The following is a 16,282-nucleotide window of genomic DNA, read 5'->3' as shown; positions in this document are numbered from 1 at the left end:
GGAGCAGGCAACACAGGAGGAGTTAGGTAAGGGAAGGCAGTGAGGTGGGGTGCAGGCTTGCGTGTTGAGCGAGAGGTAGTGGAGCACATTGCATTGTAAGGCTGAGAAGCTGCTACCTGCAGAAGTCCCCAGTAGGCACTCCGCAAATATGCCCATTGCTTGTGCTACAGAGCACGTGGGAAGCAAGGCTAGTGATATGACATGATAGGTTATTTAGAACGTGCTTAATACCTAGAGGTTTCTAAGCGCAGACCCGGGGATCGAACCTGTGGTGATCCATGTCATCTTGCTTCCAAGGCGAGCACCTTGCCCCTAAGCTATCCTCCCGAGACCTTCCTATTATGACCCTTCTGTTGTGCCACGACATTAGGGCCAATAGACCCAGGGTTTGGATGGAGCCTTTCAGGGAGGATCTCCACGTCATAAGGAACAGTGTGTTCCAATCCTGGGCTTTCATTTCTCCACCAATTTCATTCTGGGAGTTGTAGTCTCGAGACAGTTAACCTGAAAAGAAAATGGATTTAAATAACTACAGTAAAAGCAAAGCCCCGGACTGAATCCGGTGAGTGTTCCAAGGGACATCGACTCATCTGGTAACTTTATCTTTTGTTCAATGTGAAGCACAAGAATTAATAAATTAGAGGAAACTGTTGTGGAAATTATATCACGTTCAAAATAAAATATGTGTTGGTCCTGTCCTGTTTCTTTAATGTCCTATTGCAACGCATTTTGACAATTGTACTTCTAATTCTATTTAATAAAAGGCCAAAAGTATGCTTGTCCAATGTCCTGTGCAGTCACGCGCAGTAGAGACACTCCGACCATTGCCATCGCTAGAAGGCGCTGTTGCCTTAGGATGATAGAGACAATGCCAATTTGATTAGCTTTGCCTGTTGTCATAGCTAGAGGGAGCTGTTGCCTTAGGATAATACAGACAGTGCCAATTTGCATAGCTTCGCTTGTTGTTACCGCTAGCGGTTGCTGTTGCCCTAGAATATATAGTGACCCTACTGTGTTAATGAAAACCTGCACTTTGCCCTGTGTACATGGGCTTTCACACTAGTTAATAGATAAACAAATAAGAAAACGCAAGAACTTGCTTATTTTTCGATGATTTAAATCAGGAACACACACTGTGATAATGAACAATTGTGACTGCAACTCCCTACTTTGAAAACTAACGCGCAGCGTCTACCGGGCAGCGTGGCATTGAGGCCTAGAATCTCAAGGGTCATCTATTATGAGTTTGATGGATTTGGAAGTCAGAAGAAAAGCCACAACGTTTACGGTATCATACAGGAACTAATACCTGCAGTAATATCGAGTGGAGGGGCCTGATAGAAGATTTAACCAGATCACAGTTGATACATGCAAAATTACCTTTGCTGGAGCACGGCGAATATCAGTAAAGCCACATTTGGCCTTGGACTTCCTACTATTCAAAACACTACTAATGGTTGCTATTCAGAAGCTGAATGTATTATGTGTGCTGTTAAATAGGCCCAGTCTTGAAAAGGACCCAAGTGGGTCAAAACCCGTGTTGGCTTCCTAATGGGCTGTGACAAGGTCAAGACTCTCGTTTGTGTAAATATTTTTGGACTGTGCAACTAGCTGTCTAATTGGCTGGCACAAGGACCAAAAAATTAGCCCTTTATTTATGTAAAAGTATCATAAATGGGCAACCAATAAGACCCATCTGTTTACAATTAAACATTAGACCCGGTATGGGCACATACAATCATTTGCTGACTTGTTCATTTGTAGTAGGCAGCAGTGACAGCGCACGCTCCATACCAAACATTTTATGGTTTAAATTTTGTGCAGTTTGGGTTTGTCCTGCAGCTGTACGGAGGTGCAGCAGCCACTTTCTCTCCATCTAACGTTACCCATACCTTGTTAATCCGCAGCGCCGTTACCTGGTAAATCCCATTCGAGTTTCAGTTACCTACCAGAATGCACTGCGCACATATGACTTTCTGCTCTGCATTGAACTTTCCCCTGTAAAAAATCTTACATCATATGCTTCCCAGGCAGAGAAGAAGACGGAGGATTACGTTTCCATCCTACCATTGGCTGAAAAACTGACATGACTTTCTATGCTTGGGTTTGGAGTTCCGTCGTGGATAGCTCACAAGTTAAGTGATCGTCACTGACAATGGGTTAGTCAGCTCATCGCAAGCTTTAATTCTGTCCGGTCCATCACAGCCCTTAATCCGTGAGAGGCCGATACAATGAGCAACGTTAAATTGGCAAATAACAATAGCGCTTAGAAGTGGCAGGAATCCACCACAAAGCGTTATTGAAAAGCCTGCTATTATTGTCACTGGTGATGGTAGGAAAAATGAATTACAAGTACCAAAATACAAAGTTGTGTTGGCTGGAACCCCAGCACTGACAGCATGCAGCCACCACAGTTGGATGCAGGGAATTCGGAATGCTTTCCTTACGTGGGACGTTGTGTGGAAAGCAGGAACGCGCAGGCAGGCATGCGCTACACTCCAGCCAATACTTTTTTCTGGCGATTATATTTCATCGGCACTAACTTCTCTCTGATGGCTGTCCTTTCATTCACGTCTGAAATGCAACTTTCTTTGTATAGTATTTAAAGCTCTTTATGGACTTGCCCCCCAGTTCCTCTCCTGTCTTGTGTCATTCCATGTTCCCTCTCCTGTATTACGTGCTCATGCTCAATTTGTGCCATCAGTTCCTCGCCCCCCACCCCCTTGTACTCAGGCGTGCTTTTGTTCTTTTTCTGTGCTTTCGCCTTTTCACTGGAACTCTCCGTTCTACTACTTCTTATTCTTTAAGCTGCCTCCTCCAGTCCTAAATTGAACGTTTTGCAAACTCATGATGATTTCTCTATAAGTGTACTGGTGTTAAGCGCTTTGGTGTGAAGCGCTATATAAATTACAAATTAAATCTAAAAATGAAAATACAATACATAAAATGAAAAAGTGAAACTGCGAGTCCCAGAATCCAACATGCATTCGACTAAAAAGCCGGGAATGGCTTATGGAGGTCCTCCTATCATGGGAACTGCTGTCAGCCATGTGTACGGTGACTTCATGGCTACATGTAAGCAGCACACCAGGATTCCAGCTCTGAGCTTTACTTTTCTTTTATTTTATATTAATCTTGTGTTTAACCATTTAAGATTTTTACAAGCCTCCTTGTGGAGTCACCGTTTTTGTACTTTCGTCACCACTTATTTAGAAAAAAGATAAAAAAGAAGAACATGGACTTTATCAATAGTGGCCAAAATGAGGCATAGTCCGGCTGCGAAGTTGAAGTCGTAGTCCAATGGCAAAGTATGGATTACAGATTACGTTGAGTCTGGTATTACTATTGGGAAATTGTTTTTTTAAGAGCTGAATCCAAATGTTTTGCAGCCGCCATAGACCATCTAGCCGAATCCCCGGCTATTAATCGCCTCCAGCCGGTTTCTTCGTCTATCGCAGACTGATAAAGTATAAGTGGTGATAAGTACGCCTCTCTCTCCTTGCTCTCCTTGGGGGCAGGTCATGAGCAGGTGCCTTATGGTTTCTGGTTGATCCTGATGTTCAAATAGCCGACAGACATTTGTGGGGGACAGAGACCTGATGGCTAGAACTTTCCTAGTGTGTAGCAGATTCAACCGGGCTCTCATGAACAGTTTCCTCTGTGTTTTGTCTGGGAATTTTTCACAGTACTTCGACAGGGTTTTTAGTTTGTTGTATCCGGGTGGGAGGTGCCTTATTAGTTTGTTGGTCAAGACCTTGTCGTTCGTGGTGATCCAGTCTTACAGCTCCATCTTGGTTTTCACTCTTGTAGGGTTGCTGATAAACTGCTCTTCAGTGCAGGCTAGCTCCTCTAGTTTTTCTTGGAGGTTTCTTACCCAATTGTTGAGCGGTTTGCAGGCACCACTCTTAATTTCCACCGCTACCACCCGATAGACTGGGAGGGTGTCGGCCTGCAGAATCTTTCTGTACAGCTGCATGGCGCTTTGTTCCACCACTGCTGCTAGGGACAGTAGGCCTAGTTCTCACCCAATTGCTGCCGTTGATGCTGACTTCGGTAGCCCAGAACCGATTTCCGCAGGAATCCTTCTGGTTGCACCCAGTTCGACGTAGACATGCTTAGGTTGGCGTTTATTCCATATGTCAGGGTTGGCACAACTTTGACCTTGTAGAATTGTAAGGCCGGGGTCCACAAAAATTTTCTGAACTTTTTGTCCACTGCTCTGGTTTGGGCCGTGAGGTTTCTTGTTTTGTCCCATAGGAACTTTTGCATGGTGTTTTCTTTTAACGAACTGTCGATCCATATGCAGAGATATTTATACTCTTTGACAACTTCGATCTTAGGTTTGTCAAGGTACCAGCTGGATGATCTTTGTTTTTCCTTCTTCGCTGTGTGTAGTTTTGATGAATAGCAGGACTTTTGTCTTTGATTTATTAATTTCAAGGTTGTTGCTTTTCATGAAGCATGCCAAATTCGCTAGTTGGCGTTGAAGCCTGATTTTAGTCTGGTCCAGTAGCATCAGGTCATCTGCGTATATCAGTCTTGGCACGCTGACCTTGCCTACCTTGGGAGGGAAGGATCTGATTTTATTCTCAGAGACTTGGAAGTCTCCAAGGAAGGCGATGAATAGAGCCGGGGCGAGCGGACAACCTTGTTTGACCCCTCGTTCCGAGTAGATAATGTCCGAGAGCTGTCCTTGTTGGCTTAAACGGACGCGCATAGATGTTTTTTTATGAAGTGCCATTATCGTTTCGAGTATTGGCGAGGGCATTTCCAGGTTTTTAATTTGTACCACAGTTTGCTGTGGTCGACCTTAGCAAAGGCCTGCAAGAGGTCTACTAGTGCCAGATGTACCTTAGGTGGGCCCGCCTTTACTTTTGATTTTATTATGCTCAGGAGCAATAGGTTGACCGCCATGCTGGCATCCTTTAGAAATCCTGTCTGAAATAAGTCGGCACTCGGAGATCTTCTTGCCCATTTCTGAAAATGCGAGAGCAGCAGAGTCGCAAAGATTTTGCCAATGATGTCTAGAAGTGTGTTGGGCCTATAGTTGGCTGGGTTTTCTCTGCAGCCTTTTTTGTATATTGGGACGAGTACGGCTTCTGTCCATGATGTCGGAATTAACTTTGAATTTTCGCATTGTTTGAAGATTTCACTAATCACTGCCACCCACTCTTCTGGATATCTTTTCAGGTCAATGTTCGTAAGGCCGTCTGGGCCTGGGGCTCTCGAGGACTTGATTTTGGTTATAGCTCTTAAGATGTCTTCTTCGTCAGTCAAGGACACCCAGGCTTCATGGCTCGGCTATGTTTCGGTTTTTTCCAAGAATGACGGGGGCCAAAACAGTTCTCTGAAGTAGCTGACCCATTTTGGTTTTGAAACGGAATTTAAAAGAGGAGCTACTTTCTGGCCCTTGACACTTTTGAGAAGATTCCAGAAGGCTCTAGATTTTTTGGTGGCCAAAGTTTTCAACATGGATTCGGCGTCGTTCTGGTATAGGGTCAATCTGTGATGTTTGATCCAAGATTTGTAGGTCGTGGCCCCCTTGTAGTATGCGGCCCATGTCTCTTCGGTTTGTCGGACCAGAGCAGTTTTTTTTCAGGTTTCTCATTTCGCGGAGTTGGAGAACAACCTTGAGATCAAAGGTGTGGTTATTTGACTGTTGTTTCAGTTCGCTTCCGGCAAAACTGACCCTATGGGCCATCAATAGGGGTAGATACTCAGGTCTCTGAATGTGCGACGGGAGTGCCGTGGTTACTGGCGCCGCGATTAGTTTTTCCTTTATTGTTCGTACATTCCCTGATGTTATAAACCACTGTGATCACGTAGTCTCTTCTAATAATCATATTATTATCACAAATAATAATAGTAATTCTGGTGGTTTATGCTGTGTCACTATCACAAGCAAACCAGTTTCAGAGCGATTGGTAGCCAATGTTACGTAGGACCGACATTAAGTGTCGTACTGGGGCAAAGCAAGAGGCTGGGCCGCCAATACAGAAATGCCCCCCAGTTTTTTTTAATATATTTTCATTATTAGTGGACACAAACTGCTTGAGAAGGACCTGGGGGTAAATGGGGTCCATATTTGTACTAAATAATCAGTTTTATTGCCAGGGACATCATTTGGGGGTAGCCAGGGGTCTCAACCGCGAACCCTGATGTTGCCCTTGCTACCCCTGTGGTCTTCCTTGCTAGCCCTATTTTTTTAATATATATATTTTTTTTATTTACATTGAAGCTCCCGGCTATGTCTAGTGCCATGTGGCTCTTTGTTTCTGGAGATGCTGGAATTTATGTTGAGGTAGGGTGACCAGATTTCCCCCCCAAAAAAACGGGACAGGCCATAGACATGGAAGTAGAACTAACGTAAATATAAATAAAAAAGTAGTCCTACTTGCATGTCGCTGGCGTGTTGCGGTTGGCGGGGAGGGGGTGTGTGCTTACAGGCACACTCCTCTCATTGGAGGAGAGTGGCCAGGGAGGGGAAGAGGAGGAAATGGGGTCGTGAAATGCTTTTCACGCCCCCATTCATTCAGTAAGAGTTGCGCCGGCACGCGATTTTGAAATCGGGTACCGGCAAAAACAGGCCACCTTTGCAAACCCTGAATGGAGTTTGAAAAAATCAAAAAAACTCCCGGGACCCCGGGACGGAGGGATATTTCCCCAAACTGTCCTGAGAAAACTGGGGCGTCTGGTCACCCATGTTGAGCCTCTGAAAAAAACAGGGTGTTCCACAAGGGTAACTTTGAGCAGTGACCCTAAATAAGAAAGAGTAGGAATAAAAAATCATTTGTCTTTCTGGAATTCTATACAATAATTGCTAGACTCATTAAAGAGGTGACAGGTCATGTTCTGTCGCTTCCCATGATGTCACTTTGGGGTGGGATCAAATGACATCACTTCCTGTGATGTCAAGGGTCATGTGATGTCACTTCCGCTGGCATTTTGGTGAAATGACGTCCCTGTTTATTGTCCTCAGGATCAATAACACCAGTCAGAAATAACAGCTGCACAAAGCAATTACTCATCAAAGTGGAACATGTTTTCATAAAAAAGCGGGGTGGTGAAGTCCGAGCTGACGCCATGGTGTATCGAACCCATGCATGCCACCATGTTCCATTCCATTCGGGAGATGCTAGTCCAGTCCTGGGTTTAAATTTGATTTCTGGGACCGGTAGTCTTGTGTTTATAATTGGGCAATCCTAGAACTACAATCCCAGAATAAAAATATAGAACCAGTACTGGACTCGCTCAAATGGGGCAGGTTTACATGTATGCGAACCCATGATGTACCAAGTTGTGCTTCAGCTATCCTCCAAGACAGGGCCAGCAGAACATATGTCAGGGATCGTGGCCTACAGCTGGGAAAAACAGTGCGAGGACCCCACAGTGGTCGAGGAAAGTGGTGAGGGGGCTAATGGCTGCAAAGGATCATGGGACAGATAGTCGGGAGGCGGCTGCCTCGCTAAAAGTCCATTGAAAGTTATTGAGTAATTCGCTGACAATGGGCGATTATGCAGAGGAAACCAGAGTAACACGGCAAGGAGGTGAGAAGAACACTGCTGGATACTGCAAGAGGCCGGGGTTACCGCTTAAGGGCTCCAGCAAAGCCAGCGTGTAACATATGCACTGCAAAGCGCACTTTAATGTCCTGGTTTTAAAGACGTTGCTATGTCATAAGAGTATCAAAATTGGGCCAGCTGCACGTGGTCCACCTTGAGATTGGGGGTCCATGTCAACTAAAGAGTTGAAAGGCCCCGACGAGGTCGCTGCTTCCCGGTAATTTAACTCTTGAACATGACTTCATCTCCCACAATGCATTATTTTCTTAAATTTAAAACATGGTGAAGATGAAATCCTGGTGCCTTGAAGAGCACCGTTGACGCTATCCCAGAGGACCTGCAGTCTTCCACCCACCCAGATGAAGGCATTCCGACACTATGAAACTGTTTTAACCACTTCCAAACAGAGCGGAAAATGATGCCAAGAAAACAGTTAATTACAGCATTTCTCTCTCCTCCGAGGTGTCTGGATAGCATCAAAGCTGTAATTATTCACGATAATTACTTATCTGGAAAAAAGGGTGGAGGGGGGCGCTGCGCAGCCTCGCCTGCAGCACATCGGCACAGGTGCAGTTCATTAGAGCGGGAGCGAGCAGCCCTGGGCACTGAACCCTGCGAGGGAAAGAAGGCATGTGGGATGGGAGCGTGCGCAGGGCTTGACAGTGCCGCACGCTGCTCTCTCGCTGGATGCGCGTACGCAGGACTTGACAGTGCCGCACGCTGCGCACACGCAGGAGCGTGGCTGTGAAGCAGAGCCGCTTCCGGACCTCCTCCTCGGCGGCGCTTTGGGAGATGCATTTCTTGCAGACCATCCTGAGGTGGCGGCTGAGAGGTAGAGTATTTCTGGCGGGTATCTAGGGTGGCATGTCTGGTTCGGCTCTTGCCTTGCGAGGATAACCCCTGCGCGCCCTCCATGCTACCCACGGCGCGGGTCCTAGCGGCGGCTGGCTTTTCCGAGGGGACCGCAATCCCATTAAGTGTTTTCTGAGAAGGCGGTGGTCCGTTTTATATAGATTATATAGCACGCTTCACGCCTGGAAGGCGCTGTCGCTTTGCTTTGATGTGAATGCGGAGTGTACATTGAACGGCAGCACGCCGACATCCCGAGGCGAGCCTTGCGCATGTACCAACGTGATGCTCACGCCTTGGGGGAAATATTAGTGACGTTTCACACACTATTGCTTACAAATGCTTTTCAATGGCTTTCGTTTGTTTCGATGGTTGGAAGTAGCTTTGATCGGATTGCGATAGATTATAACCACGTCGACTGCCCACGTTTTTTTAATAGTTACACCGCATTTTGCATTATTTGTTGCACAGCTTTCCATGTTTACATGACTCCATGTACCATGAGTCATTGCGGTAGCCAGTGAATGGCAAAGCTGGAGAACCTGTATTTTCTACATGGTGTCACTCCGTAAGGAATTTCAAAGTGGTGACTTCCGTCAGGTTTGTTTGTTTTTTTTGTATTTTTTTTTTGGGAGAGGTTTTTAGCAACGAGGAATTATTTTTGCATGTTAGTGTTGTTTATATGATGTCTGGGGAAAGCTTAATCCCTGGAATTATGTTACCTTCCATGTGTATAGCTCCTCCTGTTATTTGTTTTATTGGAATGAAGGGCTCTGCCACCTTTTGGTTCTCTAAATATTTCCCACTACAACTCCCATCACCCCTAGGCAGTGTAGTCAATGGTGAGGTATCATGGGAGACCTAGTCCAAAATATCTGGATAAGCACAGGTTGCAGAAATGTGACTTGGGGACAGTGGTAGATCCCCGTTTGTCTAATAAAAATAATAATAATTTGGCATTTATATTGTGCTACTGAGTGCTGCTTATTATTACCCACGCTGTGTGGTGCTCATTTATCGACCTCGGAAGGATGAAAGGCTGAGTTTGGCCCCTGCCGGGATTCGAACCTGCGTTAGCAGGCTTTGCATGGATGTCGAAGCAAGCACGCTACTCTCTGTGCCACTTGACCGGCCAAGATTGTTGGCTTTCAATCTGGAGACAATTGAGTGCTGCTGTGGCTGCTTCTGATATGTTATTTATAACACACTTAATACCCAGAGGTTTCTAAGCGCGGACCCGGGGATCGAACCTGTGGTGCTCTGGGTCATGAGCTATCCTCCCGAGACAGGTTCACACAAAGAAGGGGATGTGCGGGAGAAGGTGGTTCCATGTCGGTGTAAATGACCCAAGGTATGACATTATACACCTGGTTTGCTTGGACCAAAGATGATACATTTAGCTTTTGAGCAAAAATAAATCGCCAAGACTGAAAACAAACTTTAAGAGCTACAGTTTTTGTACGTGTGCTTCTTGATGCCGGTTGTTGGTGGTCTACTTGTGGACTATAGACCCCTTTTAAACATCAATACTATGTTGCTGCTCTTGACGAGGGTTAGGCATCACGCAGTGAGAAACTACTGCCTGGCATGGCCTATTGGTATGTAGGATGATCCTGTGACTTGATGCCGTAACCGGTTCTTCTAGTTGCATAAATCTACAACCTACGTTTTTGTGTGGGAGTTTTTTAAATTTATTTTTAGTTTTTTTTTCCTTTGTTTAAACAAATTGGACGTCCTCGACAAATACCACCGTTTCCTTAATGGAACTCCCAAGGCTAGGAAACGGTGATCACCTCCGTGACCAGAGGATTTTTAGGATTCCTCTTGACTCCCAGTACAATAACTCCACTGGTTTTAAAGGGTGTAAGTAGCGTTGCGCTGCCGGCTCACTTGTAGCATGACCCGCTAGCTCCTTGTCCCAGGAGATCTGCGTTTCTAGTCCTCAATGTCCCAAAGGGTCCAAGCTTCCAGTCCTGTGCTTTCCTTTTGCCATCCACTGCAAACTCCTTCTTTAGTCAATTGGTTCTAATAAAGTGAGCAAAGGCTACAGGTCCCAGAAAGGGTAGGTTTTGATCTAATTTGAAACATGTTGCTAGGTAGCCACAGGATCCCTCCTTTCCCTCTTTATGCGAGGGGGTGGGGATTAGACCTTTGTCAGAAAGCGCCTGGTAATTTTATATAAATTTTGGTAGATGCATCGCTATAAAGTGGCCCCAATTATTGTGGGAATAACCAGTGTAAACAGCAGCCTGAGCTGTTATCCAACAGCCTTCAAAACCAGCCTTGTAGCGTATTGGGGGTTTGCAAGATGAAACTGCAATCCTCAAATGTCTAGTGCTCTGGGACTGGATGATATGGGTGGGGTGGGGCGGGGCGGGGCGGGGGGGGGGGGCATATGCTGTCTATATTCCTAGATCTCAGCTGACTCGTGGTAGTAAACCCATATCTTCAGAGGGAGGAGAAGGGGAAAATGGCCGAGGTTGATTTACATATTCTGCTGCTCCTCACTTCATGTGTCTGGAATGTTCTGGCACCTACTCTAGCACAGAAATGTATATTGATAGGGATGGTATCGTATAAAGCGCACATGAAACTCCTACTCTTTGAATCAACCCCTAAAATTTGCTAGTTTGTGTGAAGAGCATATCCATATCATTTTACAGGTTCATGGTCAGTGTGGCGAGCATATTCATATTGTTTTACAGGTTCAGGGTCACGGTCAGTGTGGAGAGCATATCCATATCGTTTTACAGGTTCACGGTCCGTATGGAGAGCATATCCATATCATTTCACAGGTTCACGGTCAGTGTGGAGAGCATATCCATATCTGTATCGGGGAGAGAAGTTTTCTGACTGTAATGGTCTTGCATTACCCAGAAACGGATCGGCTTTTAAAGAAACTGCATGATTGCATTGCACTGTTACATATGTAATCTCTGCCATTCGTTGTATGAATTTGCGTTAGCAGATTAACTGTCTCTGCTTTTAACAAACTAGCAACCTATTTAAAAGCATAGCAATTAGGGTACCCAGGTGTCTCCATGGCTTTTAGTGTTTAGTTTTTTTTTTCTTTCATGCAAGGCCTTTTCCGTTTACAAATAATGCTTTATTGAGTAATAAATCCCAATTTGATTACTGGAAAGTAACAAATATGACAACTTTCTTAGTCAAATCTGAAGCTGTGGGATGGTTGTCCCAATGGCATGTAGCCTGAGTCAGCCTAGTGGTCATATGCCTTGTTTTGGAAGTGAAAACATTATCGTTTTGAACTTGTATGTACTTTAGCACATAATGGTTTGCTACAAACTGTAAGACGTTGTTTGTGGTAATTTGTATTTGTGTTGTTCATGAGAAAATGGTTCCTTTTCCCAATATGGGTTATTTGCTGTTGAGCTGGAATGGCCTAATATGTCCTGTCTGGTCAATTAAAAGGTTAAACCTTTCCCATAAACCCTTTTTTTGTTTTTGTTACAAACAAATATGTATTGCCTCATTGACCTGCCATATCAGTCTTCTTCTAAACACTGCATGTGCCCTACTGTAGGCAAATTGTCATTCTTGTAATTTGGGAATAAGCCTGCTTGTCAACATACATGTCTTCTATCATGTTCCACATTTCAGTGTAGGAAGCTACAGGATCTAGCCTATCACGGATTAGACCAGAATTAATTGTATCCAACATCACATGTGTGTATCATTCAGTGAACCAGTCCTATTGTTCATGCACTTGCACCGCTCGCTACCTCTTAACCAGTGAAGCCAGGCTGTATGACCTGAGCAGGCCATTGCCTTTAATTTCTAAATGGTTCAACTAGCAGTGCAACGTTAGATAGCTCGGCCCTCAGTACAACACAACGAACTCCAGCGTGGTTCAGTGAGAGACTGTACATTAGAATGCATTCGCTTTTCATACATTTTGTGGGCACTATGTCCAGCCCCACTTCGGGTTAATATTCTACTTTATACATCAGTAATTCTAGGGTTCGTGCCGAGTCTCAAATAACCGCATTTAACTGGTTTGTCTTTAATACGTGTAACAACAAGCGTATGCATTAACTGTGTATTCTAAAGTTTCGCATGCAGGCCTTCTTAAACATAAATACTATGTAGTAAGACAGATGTTCTTCGTTCAGTATGCAAACACATTATCTTCAATATATGCTCGTGGATTAGTTTCATTGCGCGAGTGGTCCTTTTACACATAGGTCAACGAAGGACAAGGTCTCAGTTCATGGCCTGCAGTCAGATTACACATTAGCTCTGTACAGAGGTCAAAACGGCCATGTTGTATTTTGCAATGACATCATGCACCATTTTAGCTCACAGGGGGACTTTTCCACAACGAATCCTAAAATGGCGGTTTGACCTAAAATGGCAGCCTACATAGATTAAAGGTCAGGACCGTGTAACACAGATCTCGCAAGTGACTTTCGAGCAGCTTGACGTAGCCCAATATTAATATATTTATTACAATAGGAGGCACGATATACTTTCTATTCCGACACCGAGAGCTTCATCTGATTGTTTGCTCATTTCAACATGGTTGTCCTACAAATTATTTGAAATCGGTTTGTTCCGGCTCTCGGTAACTGCTGTCAAATAGGTTGTACGTGCTGGGGTTAGCAGTGAGGATTCTGCATTGCAAACCAGATCATTGATTTTAGTTTAATTCCCTGCAATACCTCGAGTGATGCACTACCTCTTTAATGGTTATAAAAACTCACCCGATTTCTGCTTCAGAAGCAGAAGGGTGTGTCGGGCTGCCAGGGAAGAGGATAACTTGACTTATTTCTTACATAAATGCAATTGTGAATTTTGATATTGTAATCCTACAGATTTGATTATTTTAACAAAATCTCCTCATCCCTCACTTTTGCACGAGCACCGTTGCTGACTGATGGGGGTTTCATAGTTATTTTTTTTTAAAAAAATACAAGTTCATGGTAAATGTGGCTATGATTAAAACCAATAATTAGTTCTGGTGTTTCCTGGCCTGAAGTAAGTTTGCTTCTCCTGATCTTGGTCATTATATGTAGCCCAGAGGATAGCTCGAGTTCAACGAGCTTGGCTTGGGAATCGGAACATGCTGTGTACTAGGGGGTTTGATAAGTTGGGGCAATTAAGCCCTTCATTACCTCATTCTTTAACCCACCCTTTCCAGCTCACCACCTCGAAAGCCCCGCCTTTTACCACAGATCCACCTCATAAGGGGAAGTGCAGTTAGCAGTTTGCAGGCTTGCAGTGTCTGTGTCCCTGTCTGCCTGTGATTTAGTACCGGGGGGGGGTGGGGGGAAGGTGTTTGCATTGATTCTATGGTATGCTTGTTTAAGCAAAAACGCTAGCTCCTTGAAAACTTCGGCTAACGATACCAATAATCGTAAAGTAATTGTCTCGATTCTACGTTGTTTGTGGGACCATACTATTTAAGTACTTATTAAGTAGTGGTAGTAGACCGTCCGTTACTTTCATTCAGACTGCCTTAACTTACGCTGTGTTCACACACTTCACATCGTGTTGTTAGTGTTATATCGCATTGTAATCTGTGTGCTTGGTTTAATCATGTCCTGGCTAGACACTGAGATGTCGGGAGACGGTAATGAATGTATGGACGTCGTATGTGAATCTATGACCTCGACTGACACTCTGGTTTGGCGGGCGGCTCTGAAGCCTATGCGGTGCTGCCTCTAACATGTACCCCCAAAGATGTAACCCGGGCAATATCAACTTCAAACAGTAGGTAACAGACAACTTTTTTTCTCCAAAAGTGAATATGTTAAGTAAAATAGACGAAGAGAAAGTAGTCCAGGAGATTGCTATGAAACTGAATCTCTCTTGGGTGTTTGGGATCAAAATTGATTGAAAACGTATTACTGTAACTGATAAGGCAGTCCAAGCTAAAAACAGTGGATGCACCAATCGCCAAGATACTTGACCCCAGGTTGGTAACAAGCGAGCAAGAGCTGATATGTATTGATAAGTGTGTTTAATTTGATAGTACCAGATATATCTGTAGATGGGCTTATAGATACCTCTGATAAAAAATCTGTGGCCGGAGGAACACAGATTGTGATGATACATGCTCCAGAGCTGACAACAGCCATGATGCATAAGGCTACTAATGATATGACAACAAGCTTAATCGATTTGAGCATTGATCTGTCTCCTGAGAAAATGGAGGTGGAATACACAGGTGACATATGTGATATGACCGACTCCTTGTGCATTGTCAATTGATTCCCCCAAACCTTCTTTGAGAAGAGTACCCCTCTTGACTGTGCTGGTGATAAACTTATAAAGGATCAGGCAGGCAAGCGGCTCCCTTCCTCCTCGAATGGTAGCATGCGAGATATGGGTGGTAATGGAGCTGCTTTCTCAAATAATGCATTATCGGTATCGGGTATGACTGAGAGTAGTATGATGTCTAATGTTTTTGGAAGTTGCATGTTTTCTAACGACTTTAGTTTCAAAATGCGAAAAAATGGAAAATCTACACAAGTATCAATCGGAGTCGTAAAATATCACGAGACCAAGATTCCAATACTGTAATAACAGGAAGCCTGATTAGCACTAACTTTACCTTTTGGAGCTCCGAATACCAATAGTGTGATTGAAGCTGGGTGTACTTAAAATATAGTAGCACCGAAAGTGACTGTTCCTTCTAAATATGGAATGTCTAAAATAAAAAGCAAAGTCGTCTCTCACGCATTTGTGTATGCCAACGTGCCATGAGTAGCTACGTAGCGGAAAATGTACCTGGAAATACTATCTATCCTGTAGACGCTGATGGCAGGTCTTCCAGCATACTTGCCAAGCGATTAGCCCCTGGGCTTGATGGTGCTGTACCCCGGGTGGGACCAGATTTGACAACGGTACACCCTGGGCATTTACCGTCCGTAGGAGTGTCTTCTGATACGGCTATATCCTCAGTTACAGCCAATGCTTTGATGCCCAAACAATCTAATGCTGTTCAAATCATTAATCCTAATGTATTAAATGACCAGCCAGGCCAAACAAAACTCGCAGACCTTTGGGCTCCTTTACTCTCGACTGAGCCAAATGTTGTCTTCCTTCAGTTGGGGGGGAAAACCACGAAAGCCCTACACATAAAACCAAGATCTATAGAAGATTACCTCCATCCTTTAAATAGGCTTGCAGTCTTAAGCGTCTTTCATTCAGTAGCTGCTCTAAGAGTAATTTGCTCTGATAATATTAAACTAGTCGACCAGATAGACCATACTCTACGAGCATTTCAATATATGGTTTAATTCTGAGGTAACTCGTCTATATTTTGAAATGAGATAGTATATCTCCTTAGTTATATTTGCAGTATAGGGAATATTCCACCGGTAAAACTCAGACATGTAAACGAGACACCAGAAATGAAAACAAATGCAGCATTGAAGGGAAACATGATGGGTGACCTCGTCCGGGAATCATGGTCGAAGGGCTGTTTCAGCCTCTAGTGCCAGTCTATCATACCTTGCTTCGAATAATATAACCCAGTGAGAACGATGCCGCCCCGATGGCAATGTACCTGTAGGCTCTGATGGACCCATAATCTCTGGGTGCATAAGCAAGGATGATGGCTATTGGCAATGCTTGACATCGATGTTCTTTGCTCGTGGAACACAAGGGGTTTTTCGCATCTGTTTGGGGATGATGGCTTGTGGTCAGCAATGGATTTATTTTCCGTAATGGCCTTATAGGAAAAAAGGCTTGTCGAAAATGGGTTCCTAGACAGTAGAATAACAGTCCAAAAAGTAGCAACTAAAGACCATCTGGGTTGCCCGAAGGGCGGGATGTTGATATCAGTTAGGCAGTCTTGGTCTCCTATTGAGGTACCGGGTTTGTCTCCTACTATGGTTTTGGCC

General features: G+C 44.4%; 1 protein-coding gene across 4 annotated transcripts in view; it reads left to right on the top strand.

Moving 5' to 3' along the window:
- GRIP2 (glutamate receptor interacting protein 2) overlaps positions 1 to 16,282 on the top strand; it is a 1,278,809-nt gene that overhangs the window by 477,836 nt on the left and 784,691 nt on the right. The window contains exon 1 of one of the 4 annotated variants that reach the window (XM_069643412.1): positions 8,198 to 8,394. The exons of the other annotated variants lie outside the window; for them this stretch is intronic. Within the exon in view, the coding sequence (XP_069499513.1) occupies positions 8,355 to 8,394 (40 nt within the window). The 5' untranslated portion in view covers positions 8,198 to 8,354. Of the gene's footprint in view, positions 1 to 8,197; positions 8,395 to 16,282 lie in introns of those variants that run through there. 4 annotated transcript variants of the gene reach the window in all.

This window comes from Ambystoma mexicanum, chromosome 2p (genome assembly GCF_040938575.1).
Source record: "Ambystoma mexicanum isolate Mex_15411 chromosome 2p, UKY_AmexF1_1, whole genome shotgun sequence".
NCBI classification, from domain to species: Eukaryota; Metazoa; Chordata; class Amphibia; order Caudata; family Ambystomatidae; genus Ambystoma; species Ambystoma mexicanum.
Note: the sequence above shows the minus strand (reverse complement) of the source record. Positions and strands in the feature narration are given on the sequence as shown.